This window comes from Phyllopteryx taeniolatus, chromosome 11, assembly GCF_024500385.1.
Source record: "Phyllopteryx taeniolatus isolate TA_2022b chromosome 11, UOR_Ptae_1.2, whole genome shotgun sequence".
NCBI classification, from domain to species: domain Eukaryota; kingdom Metazoa; phylum Chordata; class Actinopteri; order Syngnathiformes; family Syngnathidae; genus Phyllopteryx; species Phyllopteryx taeniolatus.
Genome location: NC_084512.1, coordinates 483,764 through 510,109, shown reverse-complemented (window position 1 = coordinate 510,109; position 26,346 = coordinate 483,764). Strand labels below are relative to the sequence as shown.

The window sequence follows — 26,346 nt, the reverse complement described above, 5'->3', positions numbered from 1 at the left end:
GCTGCCTTTTTAAAAAATATACGCAAGCATGCATGCTACCGTATGTTTTAAGCTAGCGTATGTTTTACCATGCCTGCGCCCAATAATTCGGTGCGCCTTATGTATGTGTTAAATGCAGAAATAGACCCTGTAACTGAGACTGCACCTTTTAACATGGTGCGCCTTATAGTTGCGAAAATACGGTAAATGAGTGTTGCATGGGGCTGTAGTGCTACACCCTGTGAGGGAAGGACAGGACAAGCTAGAACAGGACAAGGACAGGAGAAGAAGCATGCAGAACAACTGAAGTGTGGTGGGATTGACTGTAAATTATAAAAGTCTATAGGACGAGAGTATGTTTATTTAAGTGTTAATCAGCCTGGTAGACTGAACATTACAAATTCCATGCAGTAGAGTACAAAATAAACAGACATTGCTCTTGCAGACAGAAAATGTTCCTGCTGCAGATAATTATTTAGCTCCACTTCCGTATTGTCAAAACCTTTCCATCCTAATCATCCAGCAGAAAATCACTGATCTCCTCTTTCATGCGAGACCTGAAGAACAAAAGACAACAGCGGTAAATTAGATTGCAACTAGCAATGCCTGGTCATTCAACCATTTATCCATGATCTATGTCACTATACTGTTCATACATTTCTTTATGTAGAACAAAATAGACTGATAAAACAATGAAATACAAACCAAGGGCTTACCTCCTTTGCCTTATCTGAGCCTCTGACAAGATGTATTGAGGGAGACATTCGACTGAGGACTGGAAAGAAATGTGAAGCAAAAGAAGGGAAGGGAAACGTTATTCCTGCTGTAGCCAGATCTGTTTGAATATGTCCATTGACTAGGTCCATATACAAATTGCCACTATTTATTATTAGGAGCGTAACAATTTGTTTTAACAATGATTCGATTCGTATCACGATTTGTGGTTGCCGATTCGATTCCAGGACGATATTGGTTCATCGAGAATGATACAATTCAAAATGATTGAGTGGCTATTAATTAATTCAGTAACGTTTTTGCCAAAAATTAACCAGGACAGCCCCACAACATCCAGAGCCTTTAGAAACTCTGGGTGAATCTCATCCACCCTCGGCGCCTTGCCACCGAGGAGCTTTTTAACCACTTCGGTGACCTCAACCCCAGAGATAGGAGAGCCCGCCTCAGAGACCCCAGACTCTGCTTCCTCATGGGACGCCGTGTCGGTGGAATTGAGGAGGTCTTCCAAGTATTCTCCCCACCGGCTCACAACATCCCGAGTCGAGGTCAGCAGCGCCCCATCCCCACTATACACAGTGTTGATGGTGCACTGCTTCCCCCTCCTGAGACGCCGGATGGTGGACCAGAATTTCCTCGAAGTCTTTTCTCCATGGCCTCATGGAACTCCTCCCCTGCCCGAGTTTTTGCTTCAGCGACCATCAAAGCTGCATTCCGCTTGGCCAGCCGGTACCCATCAGCTTCCTCAGGAGTCCCACATTCCAAAAAGGCCCGATAGGACTCCTTCTTCAGCTTGACGGCATCCCTCACCGTCGGTGTCCACCAACGGGTTCGGGGATTTCCGCCACGACAGGCACCGACCACCTTACGGCCACAGCCTCAGCAATGGAGGCGTGGAACAGGGTCCACTCAATGTCCCCCGCCTCCCCCGGAACATGAGCCTTCCTGTCGGAGGTGGGAGTTGAAACTCCTTCTGACAGGGGATTCTGCCAGACGTTCCCAGCAGACCCTCACAATACGTTTGGGCCTGCCAGGTCGGACCGGCATCTTCCCCCACCATTGGAGGCAACTCACCACCAGGTGGTGATCAGTTGACAGCGCCGCTCCTCTCTTCACCCGAATCTCCAAGACATGCGGCCGCAAGTCCGATGACACGACCACAAAGTCGATCATCGAACTGCGACCTAGGGTGTCCTGGTGCCAAGTGCACGTCTGGACACCCTTATGCTTGAACATGGTGTTCGTTACGGAAAATCCGTGATGAGCATAGAAGTCAAATAACAGAACACCGCTCGGGTTCTGATCGGGGGGGCCGTTCCTCCCAATCACGTCCTTCCAGGTCTCACTGTCATTGCCCAAGTGAGCATTGAAGTCCCCCAGCAGAACGATGGAGTCCCCAGCGGGAGCGCTCTCCAGCACCCCCTCCAAGGACTCCAAAACGGGTGGGTACTCTGCTGTTTGGTACATAGGTACAAACAACAGTCAGGACCCGTCCCCGCACCCAAAGGCGGAGGGAGGCTACCCTCTCGTCCACCGGGGTAAACCCTAACATACAGGCGCCGAGCTGGGGAGCAATAAGTATGCCCACACCTGCTCGGCGCCTCTCACCGTGGGCAACTCCAGAGTTGAAGAGTGTCCAACCCCTCTCCAAAGGACTGGTACCAGAGCCCAAACTGTGCTTGGAGGCGAGTCCGACTATATCAAGTCAGAACTTCTCGACCTCACACACCAGCTCGGGCTCCTTCCCTGCCAGAGAGGTGACCTTCTCAGTCCCAAGAGCCAGCTTCTGTAGCCGGGGATCAGATCACCAAGGTCCCTGCCTTCGGCCATAGCCCAGCTCGCTCTGCACCCGACCCCTATGGCCCCTCTCACAGGTGGTGAGCCCATGGGAAGGAAAGAGGAGTGAATGGGACAGCGTGTGTGCGCTGTTCTGACCTCACAGCATTGACAGCCGTACACACACTGTCCCATTCACTCCTCTTTCGCTTGTTGTTAACGCCAGAGTACAGCGTGCCAAAACAGGATTTTCTTGCGCACCTCCACTTCATTGAGCAACTTCACATTCAGAAAAAATATTTTTCTGCATTACCTTGCTCATTTTCCTTTGTTTCTGATCATGCAGAGATCAGGATCTCAGGTGCAGGGTTCATTTAAATATGATTAGCATATTTAAATGTTGGTGTGGAGAGGGAGGGGTCGGCTACTCCAACGTGGGCTCAATTCTATGTTGATTGGGCTGTACGAAGGAAATTCATGCGTACGCACAGATTCATACATCTGGATATTTTTGTGCGTCCGACATTTTCTGGATTTGAGCTTACGCCATGTTTCAGTTGGAAATCCACACAAGTCTTTGCACATGAGGCCCCAGATCGAGTCACTCCATTCCGTAGTTCCTCCAGTAGTTGGTCGAAACAACAGTATGTATGTATGTATGTGTGTGTGTGTTGTTTTTAAAACACTTATCCATCTTCTCTATCGCTTATTCTCAACATCCGTCTGTCTGGTGGATTGCAGAGGAGGCGGCTAGTGAGAAATTATCATTAAGGATATGTGTGTGATTTACGGCAATCGGCATGCACTTTGGAGCCTTTTAAGATGGTTAGCTTAGCTTGCTAGCTGCTAACAACGATAGCAGAGTACCCTCGAGGGAAAACTCGGTCGAACAAAATGAGAATCAGCGACAAAGACAACTTACTGGACACTGCTTCAGGTTCACGTTTCTGCTCCAAAGAGCAGGTTTGTTCATTTATTTAGCTCTATGTATTAACACTATCCCGGAAAGATTTTCCTCGTGAGTGCTTAATTTCTAGCCATTTGGGTCTAGCTAGGCACTCCTTACAATTAAGAAATTTTCCCAAGGACGCCCTCATAATTCTAACACCACTTAAATAAAAAAGAAAAAACAGCCCAACAAGTAAAATCATAGATGAAATAATAAATTGCCGTTTCCCCCCTTCCTTTTTTTCCCAAAAGTAACACAATCAACTTTTATAAAGCAAACTCATCCATAGTTCATTACAAAAAACATACAGTACTGTACACAATAAGACAAAAGGAAAGTTCATCGGGAAATTTTTTTACCTGGACTGTACAGGATGCAGGTATTTATTTCAATCCAGTCACACTGGAGTAATTTTTGGCTAAAAAGTTATTGAATCGATTTATGGCTACTGAACCATTTTGGATCGTATCGTTCTAAATGAACCAATATCGCTGAATCAAATCGGCAATCACAAATCGTGATATGAATCCAATCACTGCTAAAATGAATTGTTACATCCCAAATACAGAAAAACACTAAGGTGACTAGAGATACGAGAGACCCGACTTTTTCAAGCCATTATTTGGCTGAGAATTTACTTTGACTCGAGCGCCCAAATTTTAGAAACGAGTGCTGTATGGCAGCAAGAGGCTCCACTCAATTGACAAGAAGCAGCACTTTGGCTTCTATAAATAGCAAATATTCAACAAAAAAGGGGCTTCAAGCTGTACATTGTCACTATCAGTTGGAGTTGACTTGAAATCTAACCATAAAAACAACAGTGCAGCAGACGAGACACACACTGCCTCCGGAGCAGGAGAAGGCGGGGGTCAAGTGAGTGAGTGAGTGCGAGAGAGAGAGAAAGACAGACAAAGGGACAGAGACACACACACATACAGTGCCACCAGAAAGTATTCACACCTCTTCACTTTTTCCACATTTTGCTACAGTGGGTATGGAAAGTATTCAGACCCCCCTTAAAATGTTCACTCTTTGTTACATCACAGCCATTTGCTAAAATCATCATGTAGACAGCACCCCATATTGAAAAAAAAACCGGTATTGTTGAAATTTTTGCAGATTTATTAAAGAAAATCTGAAATATCACAGCCATAAGTATTTAGACCCTTTGCCGTGACACTCATATTTAACTCGGGTGCTGTCCATTTCTTCTGATCATCCTTAAGATGGTTCTACACCGTCATTGGAGTCCAGCTGTGTTTTATTATACTAATTGGACTTGATAAGGAAAGCCACACGTCTGTCTATGTAAGACCTTACAGCTCACAGTACATCCCAGAGCAAATGAGAATCATGCGGTCAAAGGAACTGCCTGAAGAGCTCAGAGACAGAATTGTGGCAACCCAAAGATCTGGCCAAGGTTACAAAAACGTTCTGCTGCACTTAAGGTTCCTAAGAGCACAGTGGCCTCCATAATCCTTAAATGGAAGATGTTTGGGACTACCAGAATCCTTCGTAGAGCAGGACGTCCGGCCAAACTGAGCAATCGGGGGAGAAGAGCCTTGGTGAGAGAGATGAAGAAGAACCCAAAGATTACTGTGGCTGAGCTCCAGAGATGCAGTCGGGAGATGTGAAAAAGTTCTTGAAAGTGACCAGTAGGGTCTTTATGGCAGAGTGGCTTGACGGAAGTCTCTCCTCAGTGCAAGACACATGGAAGCTCGCATGGAGTTTGTTAAAACACACCTGAAGAACTCCTAGATGGTGAGAAATAAGTATGATGATCTCTGGTATGATGAGACCAAGATAAAACTTTTTGGCCTTGATTCTAAGCGGTATGTGTGGAGAAAACCAGGCACTGCTCATCACCTGTCCAACACCATTCCAACAGTGAAGCATGGTGGTGGCAGCATCATGCTGTGGGGGTGTTTTTCAGCTGCAGGGACAGGACGACTGGTTGCAATCGAAGGAAAGATGAAAGCGGCCAAGTACAGGGATATCCTGGGCGAAAACCTTCTCCAGAGTCCTCAGGACCTCAGACTGGGCCCAAGGTTCACCTTCCAACAAGACAATGACCCTAAGCACACAGCTAAAATAACAGAGTGGCTTCAGAACAACTCCATGACTATTCTTGAATGGCCCAGCCAGAGCCCTGACTTACACCTAATTGAGCATCTCTGAAGATGAGAGGATATGCAAGGAGGAATGGCAGAGGATCCCCAAATCCAGGTGTGAAAACTTGTTGCATCATTCCCAAAAAATACTCCTGGCTGTATTATGTAGCGGAAAAGCGCTCCGCAAACTGAGGTGCCACAGGGACTCCCAAGCACTTGATAAACCCACTCCTCCACGCTACCCTGCTGTAAGACGGCGACTAGGAGAAGGCCTGGTGTGGACCTTAACCTAATTAGCGGCTTCCTGTCAAATTTTTATTCCTGACTTCAAAAAACTCCTTCCCCGGCCAAAAGGTTGGGGGACACGCCCTTCACGAAGACTATGTGGTTAATAGTCAAACATGCACGTGAGGCGCCACCCACTGGCATTGAGAGGAACTGCAAGCACCATCCGTGGACGCGCCTTTGATAAGATAAAATTTCCGTTTTTATATTTTACAAACTGTATAAATATTCCAAATGTATGCCTTGGTGTCTGTGTCACTTATTAGTTTTCGATTGAAGAAGCCGTGCCATGCGGCTTCGATTGCTTTTCCTAGCCACGATCGGTCGGTGGCGCCTCAGCGAGCAACTACCGGCATCCCATACCAGTCCCGCACGCCTCTGAGGGCCAGAGCTCGGCCCGCCACCAGTTCAACTGGCAGGAAAGTTATGAGCGCATCCCAAACGAAACAACAACTTTCCTTTCCTATTTCTTTTTTGTTTTATTTGTACTTTTGTGCATCTTGTTTTTCCTCAACCAACCCTGCTTCGTTTCCGCCTGAGGTCCGGAGGAAGACCACCCCCAAAGACCAGCCGATCTGTGTTTGTGAGTCGACAATGCAATCTTTACTATTATGGAGAACATCAGTGCTTAATCATTTTGGGGAAATTACTAGCTTCACACGAAATCCCAACTTTGCCTTCTTAAATTAGCGCTTCTTAAATGCTCACACGCTAATTTTTTTTAGCCCAGCGACCACACACATGATGTCCTCTTTTCCATTTTTGTATGGCTAATTTTCTCTCTCTTTTACCATTAGTGTTATTTTCCTTTTTTGTAGTTTGTAGTTGTAGCTGTGTTTCCTTAGATGACAAATATACCATAAAATTACACTCTTGGTTGTCTTTTGTGTGGTCTGAGTTTAAGTAAACCTCTGTAATTTAAAATTTCATAGTGTAGCAACCTTCAGATTATGAGACTGATAAAAAAAGGTTTCTCGTCATTTCTCCTAAAGTTTATACTTAAAAGTGACGTGGTGCCCTTTTCGAGACATTAGTTAGATTTTTAATTCTTTCGTGTGGGGGAAAACACATTGCACCTGCGGAGGCCGCCATTTTGTCTGTCTGCTTTGTGTATTGGAACCACAAGGCTTGCCATGTGGTCGTTCACGTAACACTTAGAAGCTTCCGTAGTCCGCCATCTTTGCCTTCCACGTGACGTCATTGTGAGGTTGCAGCCTGGCTGTTCGGTTGGTCTGTGCTCTCGACTGCCACCTCATTGACGATTGTGTCATGACGTAACCTCCGAACCCCTCCTCCCTCTCGAAGTTAGCCGTTAGCCACCTAACGGCTAGCAAGCTACTGACGAGCGCCTACAAAGACCAATCGATGATTGTTACTTTGGGACAATAAATGTGTTCGTGTCTGTAGCACCACAGAGTGCTTTTCTGCTGGTTTGCGAGTGCTTTTCGACTAGTTTTAACCTCACGCTGCGCGCCGCGAGCCACTGCACTGTCCCGCCGCCGTTGCGTAACCTAGCAACCATTAGCCAGCTAGATAACTGCTAAACTAAACTATCGCGTCTACCGCGATCAAGTTTTTTAATTTAAAAGCTTTTGTTTTTGCTCGGTTTATGGAGAGCTTCTGTTTTTTTTTGTTTTTTTTTGCGAAACTCTACTAAATCCATGAAATCAACCCACGTCCGATCACGATGGTTATTAATTCAAATGTTTTAGTATGCTTAAACACCACCGCTACCATTGTACAATTGAAGCTTTTTGTTTTATTTTTAACCAATTTTCAGATTTACTGCAGAGGGCTTAGAAGCTCTACTACTGAACGGCGCTGTCAGCAAATGTGACACACATTACAGTAACCACAGTTATTTAACGGACCTCTTTTACAAAGTGGAGTTTATTAATTAATTGCGTCTATTTTTAATCACGTTGGGTTTTATATACAAAAACTATTTTTTTTAAATTTGTTGTTTTGTTTTGAACTTTCTGCTTTGCCTCTCTCCTCTGCCAAAGCCAACATCATTGGAATTGCTCATTAATTAATTGCTTGTATGGCAAGCAATTAATTAATTCACAAGCATAATTACAAGTACATTTAACTTCTACCCAAAGTTAAATAAAACTTGTGAATTAGCTAGTCCTAACTTTCGTTCACAAATTGAACTGACACTGACAGTGACAGCATCGCACAGTCAAATCAATTTGTTGAACTAAATCATAACTAGATTTAATTTATTTATCAAAGCTAAATCAATTAACTAGTCAAATTAGTTTCAAATTTAGTTGACAAGCTGACTCTTCTCACTCCACCTAGATGCCTTCCCAACTGTTTTAAATCAAAAATTAAATTGCTCAACCTCGCGCAGCAATTTTAATTCGATCGAATTTGGACACAAAATTTGACAATTTTGTTCTATTCGATTACTGCTTCTACGCACATTCTCAAATACTTTTAAAAGTTACGTGATGAACATCGACACCATAGTGTGCGAATGCTATTTAACTGTTCAAACAATGAATTACATCGCTTTTGTGCATCTATTCCAAATTAGACGCACCGCTCGAATGATCTTACATTACAAACCATCCAGTTGCGTGCCGAGTACAGCTACTGCACACGCAACGCAATTATGGCAGAACTTGTAAAAAGTCCCAGCCATTATGACAGTCTCGACTCGTTTACACAGCTTGTAAGTAACCTTACTAAAGACCTTGTACCAGGCTATGCAGAATCTGTCAAAGATGCTAGCCTTGAAGCCCTCAATAGCAACACGGCACACTTATGACTGACGCTGAGCATAAAACATTAAGAGATAAAAATCTCGCGCGAACGCTCAGTTGCATAGTTGTAAACTTAGTGTCACAGCTAAAATGGTGCGATGCGGAAGAAAACAGAATTAGACTCAAACTAGAAGCTGAACAGCAACAACAAAACAACTAAAGGGCACAACTAGCAAAGTCCAACACTTGTTTCAACCTTGCACAAGCCCACCTCGGTGAAGATGAACGCGCTAAAAGCGTCGAGTACTCATGTGAAACTCATGTCACAATTGACAGTACTAGAATCTGACATGTGCTGTCTTCAAAAGCTAAGGCTAGAACAGGAAAGAAGCTGCAGTAACACTTGTTCGACAGGAATTACAGACAGCCCGCAAATTAATTGCCAACCGGTAACAACTCTTCCTAGAGCAAACACTGTCTAATGACATCAATGAACGCACGCACACCTGTCAGTTTGCCTCCTAGGATCGACAAAGCAGAGATTGGTTCCGACCTCCCTGGGATACGGTCAATGGCCCCTGCCACTTTGCAACGCCCCTCTCCGACGCTGGCACTGCCACATCGGGAGCCCGCCTCAATGCCGCCCCTGCGTTTGTCTCTTTTCCTGGTTTCTCTGCAGGTATGAGCTTAAAAGACTTGGACAGAATTGCGCGCAACATTCAGATATTCAAACCTAAATCTGACAGTTCACACTACACAGCCGCGTACCTTAGAGACATTGACTTTTACCTTAAACGATTTCCTTCCGATACTACAGATGCTAGATTGTACCTTATTAGAGTTACATCTAACCACGAAGTAAGTAGCTTAATCGAACTGCTGCACATGCTATTCTTGAGATCATCCGCATCTTGGCGAATAATATGAAGCTAGAGACCTACGACAGCCTGAGCCCCTGCTTGGAGGCCACATCCCCGAGCCGAGCCATCCCGCTGTGATGGTCTGTTCTGACTCCCACGTCTCTGTGCATTCGGCTGATTCTCCAGTTAGCAATGAGAAGCGTCCCGTCCAGCAGACCGTGGGCAAGCACATAACAGGCCGCTGCAATTATCAGGTAACACCCGTTACTAAAATAAAAATTCGCGGACCAAAACCCAGTTCGACAATCAGACCTCGACAGTCTTCGGACCATGCTTCGTGACTCACAGAAAGGCTCCAGCAACCTGTCAAACAAAAAAGACAAGCCTCCATTTCGGCGCCTTCTTGTTAAACTCACTGTTAATGACACGTCAGGGAAATTTTACTTGACAACCACACTTGAACGTACCTTCCAATGACAGACTCGTGGATACTGCAGAAGACATCACTGTCATGTCCGAGGACGTGTTTGACCTACTGCGTGACAAAGTACAGCAGGACAGCCGTACACTCAACCGTCAACACTGTGAAATGACAATTCGCCCCCTTGCTTTGGTGAACACCCACTTAAACTTGCACGTGTGGTTACATTGGACAATAGGGCCACATTCCATCATTCATCCTGTGTTCGTGTCACCTGTCAAGTCAGTACCGTTGCTCATTGCACAAGATCTAAGTCGTTTCATGCCATTAATTGACTATACTAGACGCGAGATTTATGCACAGGTGCGCCGGCCCCTGAAGCGTCTAGAACACAATAGAGAATCCTCCCAGTGCTCTGACAGCTTGACGAAAGGGATGTGCACACCGGTAACACTGAAGATGTCCACCAGTTGTCGCTCTCGCGACACCGACCATTCTTCCAAGCTTTCGAGACCACAAGACCCCTCGGTGAGATGGAAGACTGCGCCCTGAGTCGCATATTACGGGCCCCGGCCCTCATCATTGGTCCACCTATTCAGCTGTCAAGCTAACCTTGTTGATTGTGTCTTTCTTGAATAGCTGGCCATCACTCTCAGTAGGCGCAAAGTCATTGTACTTCTTTCGTGATTTTCACACACGCATGGCTTCAACAGCACAGGACGTGGGCATTGGCTCTTATCAGAGACCAGACTTCCTGTGCACTTGTTCTCTACACCTTGCAAAGAGCACCTCAGTGTCATCTTTTTTTCCCACCCCGCCCACCCTTTCGTTTCCAAGGCAATAACTTGGAGCCAACTCTAATGGTGCAAACGTCCCAACTTCATTGGAATTGGGTTTGTATATATATCCATTTTCTGAACCGCTAATCCTTACTATGGTCGCGGGTGTGATGGCGCCTATCTCAGCTGACTTCGGGCGAGAGGCAGGGTACACCCTGAAATGGTATCCACCCAATTGCAGGGCACATATAGACAAACAACCATCCATCCATCCATCCATGTTCTTTACCGCTTATCCTCACAAGGGTTGCGGGCTGCTGGAGCCTATCCCAGCTATCTTCGGGCGGCAGGTGGGGTACACCCTGAACCAGTCGCCAGCCAATCACAGGGCACATGGAAACAAACAACCATTCACACCTACGGACAATTTAGTCTTCAATTAACCTGCCATGCATGTTTTTAGAATGTGGGAGGAAAACACACGCAGGCAGGGGGAGAACATGTAAACTCCACACAGGGGAGGCCGGATTTGAATACAGGTCCTCACATTTCATGTAAATTCAAAACAGCTAAAAAATGCGCATTCAATTTGTGATTAATCGCGAGTCAACTATTGAAATCAGGCAATCAATCACGATTTAAAACATTTAATCAACTGAAAGCCCTAATATATGGGTGGAATGGAACAGAACAATTAAATACTCTTCCATTGGATGGCAAAAGGTACAATAAACCTGTGTATCCACCTGTTGCAATTAATTCAAAAGAATGAGTCATGGCTCCCTGCAAATCTACAGGTATCAGTTTTGTATTCAACTAAAAAAGCCGAGATTTCACACGGAGTATCTAAGTACAAATGTGCCTAAATTAAGACAAGATCATTATTTCAGTCTTCATACTTATGGTATTTTTGTTTTGTGGTTTACCTTGATGTTTTTCAAATGTAAAATAAGTGTCTTGGCGCAACAAAGGTTTGAAAACACTGAATAAGTCTTATGTGATCCACATGGACTGACATGTTTCATAATTCATATCCAATAGGGGTAGAGGAGTGATTATTGTGCATTATTATTATTATTATCTACCTGATGATAATCATATGTGAATGAGTTCAGCTCATACGTAAAGTTCTTTCCATAAATTTCTTCAACTCTTCATTCATGGAACATGGACACGCTTCTCATCTTTTTGGCTCTAAAAATCACAATGGATTTTATTTGAAATGAACAATGTGCGCCTTAGACTTTCAGCTTTAATTTGAGGGTATTTACATCCAAATCAGGTAAAGGGTGTAGGAACTATACCAGTTGATGTACATGCATCACACTTTTTATGGGGGCTGGCTAGCTGCACGCTAGCATCGCATAGCCTCTGGTTGCTGAAGTAGGTCTGACACATATCTCAAGACCAAATTAGGGCTCAAACATATACACTGTTGGAGGTTTGTTTCAGCACTATTAAGTATCTAGGAAATAGCCATCCATCCATGCATTTTTCGTACTGCAAGGGTCACGGGGGTGGTGGAGCCTATCCCAGCTATCTTTGGGCGAGAGACGGGGTACACCCTGAACAGGTCGCCAGCCAATCGCAGGGCACATAGAGATATTAACAAACCACCATTCACACTCACATTCACACCAACGGGCAATTTAGAGTCTTCAATCAACCTACCATGCATGTTTTTGGGTTGTGGGAGGAAACCGGAGTACCAAAAGAAAACCCACGCAGGCACGGGGAGAACATGCAAACTCCACACAGGCGAGACCGGATTTGAACCTGGGTCCTCAGAACAGTGAGGCAGATGTATTCACCAGTCGTTCACCGTGCCGTCCTTTTAGGAAATATGCCCAAAGTTATTTTTTTTACCCTACAATGCTGCCCCAGAGTCTAAGAAATGCTAAAAACAAATATTTTTGGGACATAATATATGAAGGTGTTGGGAAAAGTAATTTTCAATGTAAGATCATGACACACTGACAGAGGTACAAATGGTCATTGTGACTACGTTACCCAGAATTCAACACTGGTTTAGTGTTAACTTAATTTCTGAGCGAATTTGCTCTCCTTTCTTTGGATGTATGCATTACTTGGGTTGTTCCCAACATCTGCCGAAATTATCATGTCAATAGCACCTTTGGAAATATATGTAGTGAGAAAAACGATAACATGTTAAATATTTATTTCAGCCTTTGTACATACATATATATAAACATACATATACATATATATATATATATATACATATACATATATATACACATATATATATATACACATACATATATATATATACATACATACATATACATATACATATATATACATACACATATATATACATACATATACATACATACAGATACATATATATACATATACATATATATATATATATATATACATATGCATACATACATATACATATGCATACATACATATACATATACATACATATATATACATATACATACATACATATACATACATATATATACATACATATACATATACATATATATACATACATACACACACATGTGCACGTACGCACGCACACACACACCTATTCCATTGAAGTTGGGAGATTGTGTAAATCAAATAAAAAAAAAATAAAAACAAAAGATTTGAAAATCATTTTCAACCGATAATACACTACAAAGACGAGATATTTAATGTTCAAACTGATTAACTTTTTTTGTTGTTGTTGTTGCCAATATTCTCTCATGTTTCAATTGATGCGTGCATCACGTTCCAAAAAACCTTGGACAGGAGCAACAAAAGAAATTTGAGGAATGCTCAAAAAACACCTTTTTGGAACATTCCATAAGTGAACAGGTTAATTGGAAACAGGTGAGTGTCATGATTGGGGATAAAAGGAGCATCCCCGAAAGGCCCAGTTGCTCACAAACAAGGCTGGGCGGAGATTCCCTACTTTGTGAACAACTGCGCAAGCAAATAGTCCTTCTTTTCCTTTCGGCTTGTCCCGTTGGGGGTCGCCATCATCATCTTTTTCCATGTAAGCCTATCTCCTGCCTCCTCCTCTCTAAGACCAACTGCACTCATGTCTTCCCTCACTAAATCTATCAACCTTCCCATCAAAGTCTGCTCTCTCTTTGTCTCCAAAACATCTAACCTTGGCCGTCCCTCTGATGAGCTCATTTGTTATCCTATCCAACCTCGTCACTCCTAGAAATGGCCACCAGCACACTTTTCCTCCATTCCTCAGGCATCTTCTCACCCACTACAATTATGCTGAACAAGTTGGTCAAAAACTCCACAGCTACCTCTCCTCGATGCTTCCACACCTCCACAGGTATGTCATCAGGACCAACTGCCTTTCCATTTTCATCCTCTTTTGTGCCTTTCTAACTTCCCCCTTACTAATCATTGCTACTTCCTGGACCACCATCAAAAGATGCAGAGAATCTGGATCTCTGCATGTAAGCGGCAAGGCTGCACACTTTGAATGCCTGTGACCTTCGATCCCTCAGTTGACACTGCCTTAAAAACCGGCATCGGCACCGGTGTGCAAAGGATATTGCCAACACAGTTCATTGCTACATATACGTTGTACAAATGCAAGTTAAAACTTTACCATGCAAAGCGAAAGCCATATATCAACAACACCCAGAAACGTCACCGGCTTCTCTAGGCCAGAGCTCATTTGAGATGGACTGACGCAAAATGGAAAAGTGTGCTGTGGTCTAACGAGTCCACATTTCAAATTGTTTTTGGAAATCATGGATATCGTTTTCACCGGGCCAAAGAGGAATACGACAATCCGGATTGTAATAATCGCAAACTTCAAAACCCAGCATCTTTGATGGTATGGGGGTGTAGTATTCAGAGCATTTGCTCAGTATTTAGTATAAGCACCCTTTTGAGCTCATACAGCCATGAGTCGTTTTGGGAATGATGCAACAAGTTTTTCACAGATAGATTTCGGGATCCTCTGCCATTCCTCCTTGCAGATCCTCTCCAGTTCTGTCAGGTTGGATGGTGAATGTTGGTGGACAGCCATTTTCAAGTCCCTCCAGAGATGCTCAATTGGGTGTAAGTCTCCCCTGGCTGGGCCATTCAAGAACAGTCACAGAGTTGTTCTGAAGCCAGTCCGTTATTTTACCTGTGTGCTTAGGGTCATTGTCTTGTTGGAAGGTGAACCTTCGGCCCAGTCTGAGGTCCTGAGCACTCTTGGAGAAGGTTTTCGTCCAGAATATCCCTGTACATGGCCACATTCATCTTTCCTTCGATCGCAACCACTTGTCCTGTCCTTGCAGCTGAAAAACACCCCCACAGCATGATGCTGCCACCACCATGCTTCACTGTTGGGACTGTTTTGGACAGGTGATGAGCAGTGCCTGGTTTTCTCCACACATACCGCCTAGAATTAAGGCCAAAAAGTTCTATCTTGGTCTCATCAGACCAGAGAATCGTATTTCTCACCATCTTAAGAGTCAGTCCTTCAGGTGTTTTTTTTTTTGGAGCAAACTCCATGCCGGCTTCCATGTGTCTTGCACTGAGGAGAGGCTTCCGTCGGGCCACACTGCCATAAAGCCCCGACTGGTGGACGGATGCAGTGATGGTTGACTTTCTAGAACTTTCTCCCATCTCCCGACTGCATCTATAGAGATCAGCCACAGTGATCTTTGGGTTCTTCTTTCATCCCAAATGTCTTCCATTTAAGTATTATGGAGGCCGCTGTGCTCTTAGGAACCTTAAGTGCAGCAGAATTTCTTTTGTAACCTTGGCCAGATCTGTGCCTTGCCACAATTCTGTCTCTGCGCTTTTCAGGCAGTTCCTTTGACCTCATGATTCTCATTTGCTGACATGCGCTATGAGCTGTAAGGTCTTACATAGACAGATGTGTGGCTTTCCTAATCAAGTCCAATCAGTATAATCAAACAGCTGGACTCCAATGAAGGTGTAGAACCATCTCAAGGATGATCAGAAGAAATGGACAGCACCCGAGTTAAATTTGAGTGTCACAGCAAAGGGTTTGAATACTTATCACTGTGTGATATTTCAGTTTTTCTTTTTTAATAAATCTGTAAAAATTTTAACAAGTCTGTTTTTCTCTGTCAATATGGGGTGCTGTGTGTACATTCATGGAAGAAAAAATGAACTTAAATGACTTTAGAAAATTGCTGCAATATAACAAAGAGTGTAAAATTTAAGGGGGTCTGAATACTTTCCGTACCCACTGCATTTGTATTTTTTGCAATAATATAACATTTTCAATGTAACCACTCACCATGTCTTTCATGGTCAACTGACAACTGTAACACAGCAGGCCACTCATATCAGTTGTGTCTGGAACCCTATTACATACGATTTATCAGATAGTGGAAACATTCTTTTTCATGAAGTACAATTTTTACATGAATGTGAGCAAAATAAACCTCACCTTTAATTGAGATAAAAACATTTGGGAAAGCGTACCTGATACTAGAACAACAGCCTCTGTCTTCCACAGTTCTTTCAAAATGCTCTCCTCGGCCCTTGGAACAGCAATTGGTACCAGGACTTCTCAATTCTGGCAGCAATTGAATTTCAATGTAAATACATTAAAATTTATTTTTGCTCATTCCATCAAACTCAAATGTATAATTCAAAAACTGAGGTACTCCAAAACAAGCAACCATCAAATCACAAATTGCTGGGACATTCATTCAAATGATAGTAGAACATGTAATTCTGAACCTCAAACACAGTATAGCAGAAATTAAAATCTGTATGTCCTGCTGTTGGAAAGACATTTATCTATAAAGGTATAATGGATTCAAGTAATTCTGTAGAGCTCAAGAGTCACATGAAGTGTAAACTACCAGTTTCAGGGCAAGCATCACCCTGTGCCTTGCCTAGTGACTTAATCTTGAAGCTGAGGAGTCAACAATATTCTATTCCATTCCTATAGGTGGGGGTAATGTTACAAAGTGGTTGATGCAGTAAGACAAGCAACTGACATGACAAAAAATGTCACTGAACAACCCTGAGCCTCATACACCAACTGTGCTTATGCACATACTCTTGTGGATGAATGTGGCCTCCACCCAAAAAAAATTGAATATACTATTGATTACTTTCATTTATATCATTACAATTGTTGTGCTTTTTTGGAGATTTACAACATGTGCAACATGAATCTCATCTCTATTAATGTTTAATCTATTTTTTCTTTCTAATCTAAAAACATTTAAAGAGTTGGACCATCTGTGTTGGGTTTGCATGTTCTCCCCATGCTTCCCTGAGTTATCTCTGGGGACTGGTTTCCCACAATCCAAAACATAGTTGAAGATTGCCCTTAGGTGTGAATGTGAGTTTGAATTAGAGACGTCATCATGAATTGATTAATCGACAACTAATTGATCATCAAATTAATCAACATTTTTTTTTTTTTTTTAAATAATCGAGGAATCATTTTTTGTCCTGTGCCCAACTTACTATAAGCGGTACGGAAAATGAATGAATGAATGAATTACTGAAAAGTCATTGAAAGTGTACAGTACCTGTGTTTTGTCCGGGAAACAAATCACTGTTAGCACCTACAGATTTGCACTGGGAGAGGCGTTCAGAGATCCGAGTGGCCTGGAAGGCCGAAGCATTCTCTAAAGAGAAAATGGTTGAGGTTACAGTCATGACGTTAGCTATATTAGGCTCAAAGAATTTTAAATGTCAAATTGTTGCAGCGAAAACCCTTTGGATAGATGAATAATTTTCTTGTTGCAAAGGTAGAGGAACTCATTAAAAAAAAAAAAAATCTAATAGTTTAGTTATGCGTGATTTCAGTGTCTATGATAGGCACGGAGTCCAGCATCAAGCAGCAATTTATTTGAAGTAGTATTTTCTGGTTATTGGTAACAAAAAAATTGCCTTGGTAATCAAAAGGCTTGGGACTTTTTGTCTGCATTTTACAAGAGATCAGGGGGTTGAGCTGATTGGTCAACTCGTCAATTAGTCGACTTTACTACTCCCCATCAACGTTTAACGTTTGAAGTTGACTAATCACTAATCATGACATATCGTCTTTCAATTGGCCAATTCACAGAAGACTTTCAATTCACCCGTCTGCTTTTGCCACTCTATAACGCGCTGTACAGCGCTCTGCTCTGAATGCTCTTCATTCATACATTTGCATGGGTCTGTCTACGAAAATAAGCAGGTGGTGGATAAAAAGAGCGGTTAGCCGAGCTAGCTTCAGCTGGTCTGATCACCGCTAATCTTAAAAGATTCATACCATCGGTCCAGCAGAACTGGCAGTGGTGCAAAATGAAACTCAATCTTCATCGCCAAAATTTTACTAACAGGGAAGTTGTTTGCTACAACACAAAAACAAAGTAATTGTACCACTTTATGACACTGACATCAGTGCATACAGCCGTATGTTGTGGATGTGACAAGCAAGAGGAAATCCAGCCATCCATTTTCTTTACTGCTTATCCTCACTAGTGTCGCAGGCATACTGGACCCTATCCCAACAATCTTCGGGTGAGAGGCGGGGTACACCCTGAACTGGTTGCCAGCCAATCGCAGGGGACATATAAACAACCATTCACACCTACGGGCAATTTAGAGTCTTCAATCAACCTACCCTGCATGTTTTGGGGATGTGGGAGGAAACCGGAGTACCCAGAGAAAACCCACGCAGGCACGGGGAGAACATGCAAACTCCACACAGGTGGGGCTGGGATTTGAACCCCGGTACTCAGAACTGAGTACCTTATCGTGGTGGAGGGGTTTGTGTGTCCCAATGATCCTAGGAGCTAGGTTTTCTGGGTCACCCATGGCAAACAGGTCCTAGGTGAGGGACCAGACAAAGCACGGCTCAAAGACCCCTTATGAAGAAGACAAATTATGGACACAGGTTTCCCTTGCCCGGACGCGGGTCACCGGGGCCCCACCTCTGGAGCCAGGCCTGGAGGTGGGGCTCGAAGGCGAGCGCCTGGTGGCCGGGCCTGCACCCATAGGGCCCGGCCGGGCACAGCCCGAAAGGGTAACGTGGGTCGCCCTTCCCATGGGCTCACCACCTGTGGGAGGGGCCATAGGGGTCGGGTGCAATGCGAGCTGGGCGGTGGCCGAAGGCGGGGACCTTGGCTATCCGATCCCCGGCTACAGAAGCTGACTCGAGGGACGTGGAATGTCACCTCTCTGGCAGGGAAGGAGCCCGAGCTGGGGTGTGAGGTCGAGAAGTTCCGACTAGATATAGTCGGACTTGCCTCCACGCACAGCTTGGGCTCTGGTACCAGTCCTCTCGAGAGGGGTTGGACTCTCTTCCCCTCTGGAGTTGCCCACGGTGAGAGGCGCCGAGCAGGTTTGGGTATACTTATTGCTCCCCGGCTTGGCGCCTGTACGTTGGGGTTCAACCTGGCGGACGAGAGGGTAGCCTCCCTCCGCCTTCGGGTGGGGGGACGGGTCCTGACTGTTGTTTGTGCCTATGCACCAAACACCAGTTCAGAGTACCCACCCTTTTTGGAGTCCTTGGAGGGGGTGCTGGAGAGCGCTCCCGCTGGGGACTCCATTGTTCTGCTGGTTGATTTCAATGCTCACGTGGGCAATGACAGTGAGACCTGGAAGGGCGTGATTGGGAGGAACCCAATCAGAACCCGAGCGGTGTTCTGTTATTGGACTTCTGTGCTCATCACGGATTGTCCATAACGAACACCATGTTCAAGCATAAGGGTGTTCACATGTGCACTTGGCACCAGGACACCCGATTTCGCAGTTCAATGATCGACTATGTGGTCGTGTCATCGGACTTGCGGCCGCATTTCTTGGACACTCGGGTAAAGAGAGGGGCGGAGCTGTCAACTGATCACCACCTGGTGGTGAGTTGGCGCCAATGGTGGGGGAAGATGCCGGTCCGACGTGGCAGGCCCAAACGTATTGTGAGGGTATGCTGGGAACGTCTGGCGGAATCCCCTGTCAGAAGGAGTTTCAACTCCCACCTCCGACAGAACTTTGCTCATGTTCCGGGGGAGGCGGGGTACATAGAGTCCGAGTGGACCATGTTCCGCGCCTCCATTGCTGAGGCGGCCGACCGGAGCTGTGGCCGTAAGGTGGTCGGTGCCTGTCGTGGCGGCAATCGCCGAACCTGTTGGTGGACACCAATGGTGAGGGATGCCGTCAAGCTGAAGAAGGAGTCCTATTGGGCCTTTTTGGCCTGTGGGACTCCTGAGGCAGCTGATGGGTACCGGCTGGCCAAGTGGAATGCAGCTTTGGTGGTCGCTGAAGCAAAAACTCGGGCATGGGAGGAGTTCGGTGAGGCCATGGAGAAAGACTTCCGGACGGCTTCGAGGAAATTCTGGTTCACCATCTGACGTCTCAGGAGGGGAAAGCAGTGCACCATCAACACTGTGTATAGTGGGGATGGAGCGCTGCTGACCTCGACTCGGGACGTTGTGAGCCGGTGGGGAGAATACTTCGAAGACCTCCTCAATTCCACCGACACGCCTTCCCATGAGGGAGCAGAGTCTGGGTTCTCTGAGGCGGGCTCTCCTATCTCTGGGGTTGAGTTCACCGAGGTGGTTAAAAAGCTCCTCGGTGGCAGGGCCCCGGGGTGGATGAGATTCGCCCGGAGTTCCTCAAGACTAGGGATGTTGTAGGGCTGCCCTGGTTGACATGCCTCTGCAACACCGCGTGGACATCGGGGACAGTGCATCTGGATTGGCAGACTGGGGTGGTGGGCCACCTTTTTAAGAAGGGGGACCCGAGGGTGTTTTCCTACTACAGGGGGAATCACACTCCTCAGCCTCCCTGGTAAGGTCTATTCAGGGGTGCAGGAGAGGAGGGTCCGTCGGGAAGTGGAATCCCAGATTCAGTAGGAGCAGTGTGGTTTTCGTCCTGGCCGTGGAACAGTGGTGGAACAGCTCTACACCCTTGGCAGGGTCCTCGAGGGTGCATGGGAGTTCGCCCAACCAGTCTGTGTTTTGTGGACTTGGAGAAGGCGTTCGACTGTGTCCCTCAGGTGGTCCTGTGGGGGGTGCTTCGGGAGTATGGGGTACCGAACCCCCTGATACTGGCTGCTCGGTCCCTGTACAACCGGAGTCAGAGTTTGGTCCTCATATCCGGCAGTAAGTCGGACTCGTTTCCGGTGAGGGTTGGACTCCGCCAAGGCTGCCCTTTGTCACCGATTCTGTTCATAACTTTTATGGACAGAATTTCTAGGCGCAGCCGAGGCGTAGGGAGGGTCCGGTTTGGTGGCCTCAGTATTGCATCTTTGCTTTTTGCAGATGATGTGGTTCTGTGGGCTTCATCAAGCCGTGACCTCCAACTTTCATTGGAGCAGTTCGCAGCCGAGTGTGAAGCGGCTGGGATGAGAATCAGCACCTCCAAATCTGAGACCATGGTCCTCAGTCAGAAAAGGGTGGCGTGCCCTCTCCAGGTCGGGGATGAGATCCTGCCCCAAGTGGAGGAGTTCAAGTATCTTTGGGTCTTGTTCACGAGTGAGGGAAGAATGGAACAGGAGATCGACAGGCGGATCGGTGCAGCGTCTGCAGTGATGCGGACTTTGTATCGATCCGTTGTGGTAAAGAAGGAGCTAAGCCGAAAGGCGAAGCTCTCGATTTACCGGTCGATCTACGTTCCTACCCTCACCTATGGTCACGAGCTGTGGGTCGTGACCGAAAGAACAAGATCCTGGATACAAGCGGCCAAAATGAGTTTCCTCCGCAGGGTGTCCGGGCTCTCCCTTAGAGATAGGGTGAGAAGCTCGGTCATCCAGGATGATCTCAGAGTAGAGCCGCTGCTCCTCCACATCGAGAGGAGCCAGATGAGGTGGCTGGGGCATCTGATTCGGATGCCTCCCGGACACCTCCCACCAGGAGGAGACCCCGGGGACGACCCAGGACACGCTGGAGAGACTACATCCTTCGGCTGGCCTGTGAACAACTCGGGATGCCCCCGGAAGAGATGGATGAAGTGGCTGGGGAAAGGGAAGTCTGGGCGTCCCTGCTAAAGCTACTGCCCCTGCGACCCGACCTCGGATAAGCGGTAGAAGATGGATGGATGGATGGATACTCAGAATTGTGAGGTAGATGTGCTAACCAGTCATCCACCATACCGCGCAAGAGGAAATATTTTCCCAAAAAAAGACCGGTCACAACTTTGTCAAATGCAGTAAACCACAAGAGAAATAGAAACAGTGAAACAGAGACATACTTAATTCTTTGGAGCCTGCCTACGATGTCCTGTCTTACAACTCTCTATGATGTCAGTGTCTTAAAGCGACAAGTGTCGCAATGTTGGTGCTGCAAAAAACAACTAAAATGAACTCAGTTCTTCTTAGCACACGCTTGTTGTCTGCGTATTATTAGACATAACATTTTAGCGACGAAGATGGGAGTTTCACGCCACTCCTCTGTGCTCGTTCCTCATCATCAGTTCTGAGGTACCCTTGTAACAATCTTAAGTGGTGATGTGTCGGTTGCAAATGACACGGTTGACGTGAACAGGAGCCGGCTCATGATTTTTGTTTCTCATGTCTTTTTCCTGTTAAAGCCGCATTTGATTGGTCAAGATGTGTGGTGGCGTCGATCTGTCTACACAAAGCAGAAGGGGGGTTACAGAGACACATCACAGTGAGCTCACAAACTGTCGGGAGGGAGAGACAAGAGCGCATTACTATATAGTAAACTATACACAGCTAAGGAGAAGAAATGAGCGTCAAAAAACAAAATAAATTTGGACATTTTAAAGTAGTTAATCAAGGGCAGAGTGCAGACTTTGCTAGATTAAAATTTCATAACGGGCAGGCTCCCCAACCAACCTGCATTATGTAAATGCGTAGTGTTCACCCATTATTTCAGAAGAAATAATAATAGACAAACAAGGGTGCCTGCTGTTAACGAACGTGCAAATCTTTATGTAAGCTTTGCTGCTTCTAAAATAGTTCAAAAATACAGAAAATATTACAGAATTGTATGGTCCTTGTTTCTATTTTAGTATTTATTGCAGCCCTATGGGGGGCACAAGCCAGTGCAAACTGTATGCCGGTCCCAAGCCCGGATAAATGCAGAGGGTTGTGTCAGGAAGAGCATCGGGCTTAAAACTTTGCCAAACAAATATGAGCGTTCATCTAAAAATGGCCCGGGATAACAACGTCCTCCCCCGGCACCGTTAACCTGTAGGGCACCGGTGGAAATTCAGCTACTGTGGGTCGAAGACGAAGGAGAGGTGGAAAGCGGGTTCTTCGGCAGAAAGAGAAGAGGAAAGCACATAGTCTAGAATTGAATGTGGGGACTTTGAATGTTGGGACTATGACAGGAAAATCTCGAGAGTTGGTTGACATGACAATTAGGAGAAAGGTTGATATCTTGTGTGTCCAGGAGACCAGGTGGAAAGCAGGTAGTTTAGGGGCATGGTTTAAATTATTTTACCATGGTGTAGATGGGAAGAGAAATGGAGTTGGGTTTATTTTAAAGGAAGAGATAGCTAAGAATGTCTTGGAGGTGAAAAGAGTATCAAATCGAGTGATTAGGCTGAAACTTGAAATTGAGGGGTTTATGTATAATGTGATTAGCGGCTATGCCCCACAGGTAGGATGTGACCTAGAGGTGAAAGAGAAATTCTGGAAGGAGCTAGACGAAGTAGTTCTGAGCATCCCAGACAGAGAGAGAGAGTCGTGATTGGTGCAGATTTTAATGGTCATGTTGGTGAAGGAAACAGGGGTGATGAAGAAGTGATGGGTAAGTATGGCATCCAGGAAAGGAACTTGGAGGGACAGATGGTGGTAAACTTTGCAAAAAGGATGCAAATGGCTGTAGTGAACACTTTTTTCCAGAAGAGGCAGGAAAATAGGGTGACCCACAAGAGCGGAGGTAGAAGCATGCAGGTAGATTACATCTTGTGCAGACAATGTAATCTGAAGGAGGTTACCGACTGTAAGGTAGTGGTAGGGGAGAGTGTGGCTAGACAGCATAGGATGATGATGTGTAAGATGACTCTGGTGGTGGGGAGGAAGATTAAGAAGAGAAAGGCAGAGCAGATAACCATGTGGTGGAAGTTGAGAAAGGAAGAGTGCTGTGTGGCTTTTCGAGAAGAGCTGAGACAGGCTCTCGATGGACATGAGGAGCTTCCAGAAGACAGGACCACTACAGCCAAGGTGATCAGAGAGACAGGCAAGAGAGTACTTGGTGTATCTTCTGGCAGGAAAGGAGAGAATTAGACTTGGTGGCGGAACCTCACAGTACAGGAAATCATACAAGGAAAGAGGTTAGCTAAGTGGGACACTGAGAAGACCGAGGAGAGGAGAAGGGAATACATTGAGATGCGATGTAGGGCAAAGGTAGAGGTGGCAAAGGCCAAACAAGAGGCATATGATGACATGTATGCCAGTTTGGACACTAAGGGAGGTGAAAAGGATCTATATAGGTTGACCAGACAGAGTGATAAGAGATGGGAAGGATGTGCAGCAGGTTCAGGTGATTAAGGATAGAGATGGGAATGTGTTGACTGGTGCCAGTCGTGTGCTGGACAGATGGAAAGAATACTTTGTGGAGTTGATGAATGAGGAAAATGAGAGAGAAGGAAGAGTAGAAGAGGCAAGTGTGGTGGACCAGGAAGTGGCAATCAGAATCAGAATCAGAATCATCTTTATTTGCCAAGTATGTCCAAAACACACAAGGAATTTGTCTCCGGTAGTTGGAGCCGCTCTAGTACAACAGACAGTCAATTTACAGAACACTTTGGAGACATAAAGACATTAACAAAAAACAACAACAAACAACAATTGTGCAAAAAGATGCAGAGTCCTCAGTTCGAATGGCTAATATCGCAATAGTCCGGTGCAATGACCATTGTGCAAAGGGCACTGAGACTTCAAGGAGTGTATGCGGTTTAAAGTGACGAGTAGTGCGATAATCTGGGACAATGGTTGTGCAAATGTTACAGATACTCCTCAATCAGTGTGCAAATGGAGCAGATACTACTCTGGTATGAGTGGCCACTATATGCAAATAGTGCAGCACGGCGAGACAACTACAGTGAGTGCACGAGTAATACATAATACAGAAATGTGACAACGAACTCAAGTCAAAAAATTGCCAGCTTGTTGTAATGGAATTGTAAGTTAGCTGTTCAAGAAGTTGATTGCAAGAGGGAAGAAGCTGTTGGAATGTCTACTAGTTCTAGTTTGCATTGATCGGTAGCGCCTACCTGAGGGAAGGAGCTGGAAGAGCTGGTGACCAGGGTGGGGAGGGTCCGAGAGGATTTTGCACGCCCTTGTCTTAGTTCTGGCAGCGTGCAAGTCCTCAAGGGTGGGTAGGGGGGTACCGACAATCCTTTCAGCAGTTTTGATTGTCCGTTGCAGTCGGAGTTTGTCCTTTTTTGTAGCAGCACCAAACCAGACTGTGATGGAAGAACACAGGACTGATTCGATGACCGCTGTGTAGAACTGTCTCAGCAGCTCCGGTGGCAGGCCATGCTTTCTCAGAAGCCGCAGGAAGTACATCCTCTGCTGGGCCTTTTTGAGGACGGAGTTGATGTTGGTCGCCCACTTCAGGTCCTGGGAGATTGTAATTCCCAGGAACTTGAAGGTCTCGACGGTTGACACAAGGCAGCTGGACAGCGTGAGGGGCAGCTGTGGCGAAGGATGCCTCCTGAAGTCCACGATCATCTCTACAGTCTTGAGCGTGTTCAGCTCCAGGTTGTGTCGGCCGCACCACAGCTCCAGCCGCTCCGCTTCCTGTCGATATGCAGACTCGTCACCGTCCTTAATGAGGCCGATGACAGTGGTGTCATCTGCAAACTTCAGGAGTTTGACAGTCGGGTTCGCTGAGGTGCAGTCGTTCGTGTAGAGAGAGAAGAGCAGCGGAGAGAGGACACAACCTTGGGGCGCCCCAGTGCTGATGCTGCGTGTGGATGAGGTGGCCTCCCCCAGCCTGACCTGCTGTGTCCTGCCCGTCAGAAAGCTGTAAATCCACTGGCAGATGGCAGGTGAGACGCTGAGCTGGAGAAGCTTGGATGAAAGGAGTTCAGGGATGATGGTGTTGAACGCTGAGCTGAAGTCCACGAACAGGATCCTCGCGTAGGTCCCTGCACTGTCGAGGTGTTCTAGGATGAAGTGCAGTCCCATGTTGACTGCATCATCCGCAGATCTGTTCGCTTGGTAGGCAAACTGCAGGGGGTCCAGCAGGGGACCTGTGACACTCTTGAGGTGGTTCAGCACAAGACGTTCAAAGGACTTCATGACCACAGATGTCAAAGCGACAGGCCTGTAGTCATTCAGACCCGAGATTGCAGGTTTCTTGGGGACTGGGATGATGGTGGAGCGTTTGAAGCAGGATGGAACTTCGCACATTTCCAGTGATCTGTTGAAGATCTGAGTGAAGACTGGCGCGAGCTGGTCCGCGCAGACTTTGAGGCAGGATGGAGACACGTGGTCCGGGCCTGCCGCTTTGTTAATCTTTTGTTGTTTGAAGATGCGTCTCACATCCTGTTCATGGATGGTTAACGCAGAGGTCAGAGGTGTGATTGTGGTCGCGGGTGCGGCCGGATTGGTGTGTGGTGTGAAACTGTCCTTTTCAAATCTGCAGTAGAAGGTATTCAAGTCGTTGGCTAGTGTGCTATTGTTCTCAGCTTGGGGGGATCGTCGCTTGTAATTAGTCAGCGACTGGAATGCATGCCAGACTGATTTAGAGTCGTTTGCGCTAAACTGTTTTTCCAACTTTGCTGTATAGATCCTCTTTGCAATGTTAATTTCTTTGGTCAGCTGGTTTCTAGCTCGATTATACAGGGCCCTGTCCCGG

At 45.8% G+C, this 26,346-nt stretch overlaps 1 protein-coding gene across 10 annotated transcripts in view; it reads right to left on the bottom strand.

Annotated features, from left to right (window-relative positions):
- Positions 1-320: 320 nt before the first annotated feature.
- Positions 321-26,346, bottom strand: part of ctu2 (cytosolic thiouridylase subunit 2 homolog (S. pombe)) — a 72,971-nt gene continuing 46,945 nt past the window's right edge. For 9 of the 10 annotated variants that reach the window (XM_061790628.1, XM_061790625.1, XM_061790629.1 and 6 more), the window contains 5 exons: positions 17,113-17,211; positions 16,046-16,139; positions 15,858-15,924; positions 696-754; positions 321-536 (listed from right to left, as the gene is read on the bottom strand). In XM_061790628.1, coding sequence (XP_061646612.1) covers positions 491-536; positions 696-754; positions 15,858-15,924; positions 16,046-16,139; positions 17,113-17,211 — 365 coding nt within the window. In that variant the 3' untranslated portion in view covers positions 321-490. The remainder of the gene's footprint in view (positions 537-695; positions 755-15,857; positions 15,925-16,045; positions 16,140-17,112; positions 17,212-26,346) is intronic. The other variant, XM_061790630.1, reaches the window with a different exon arrangement.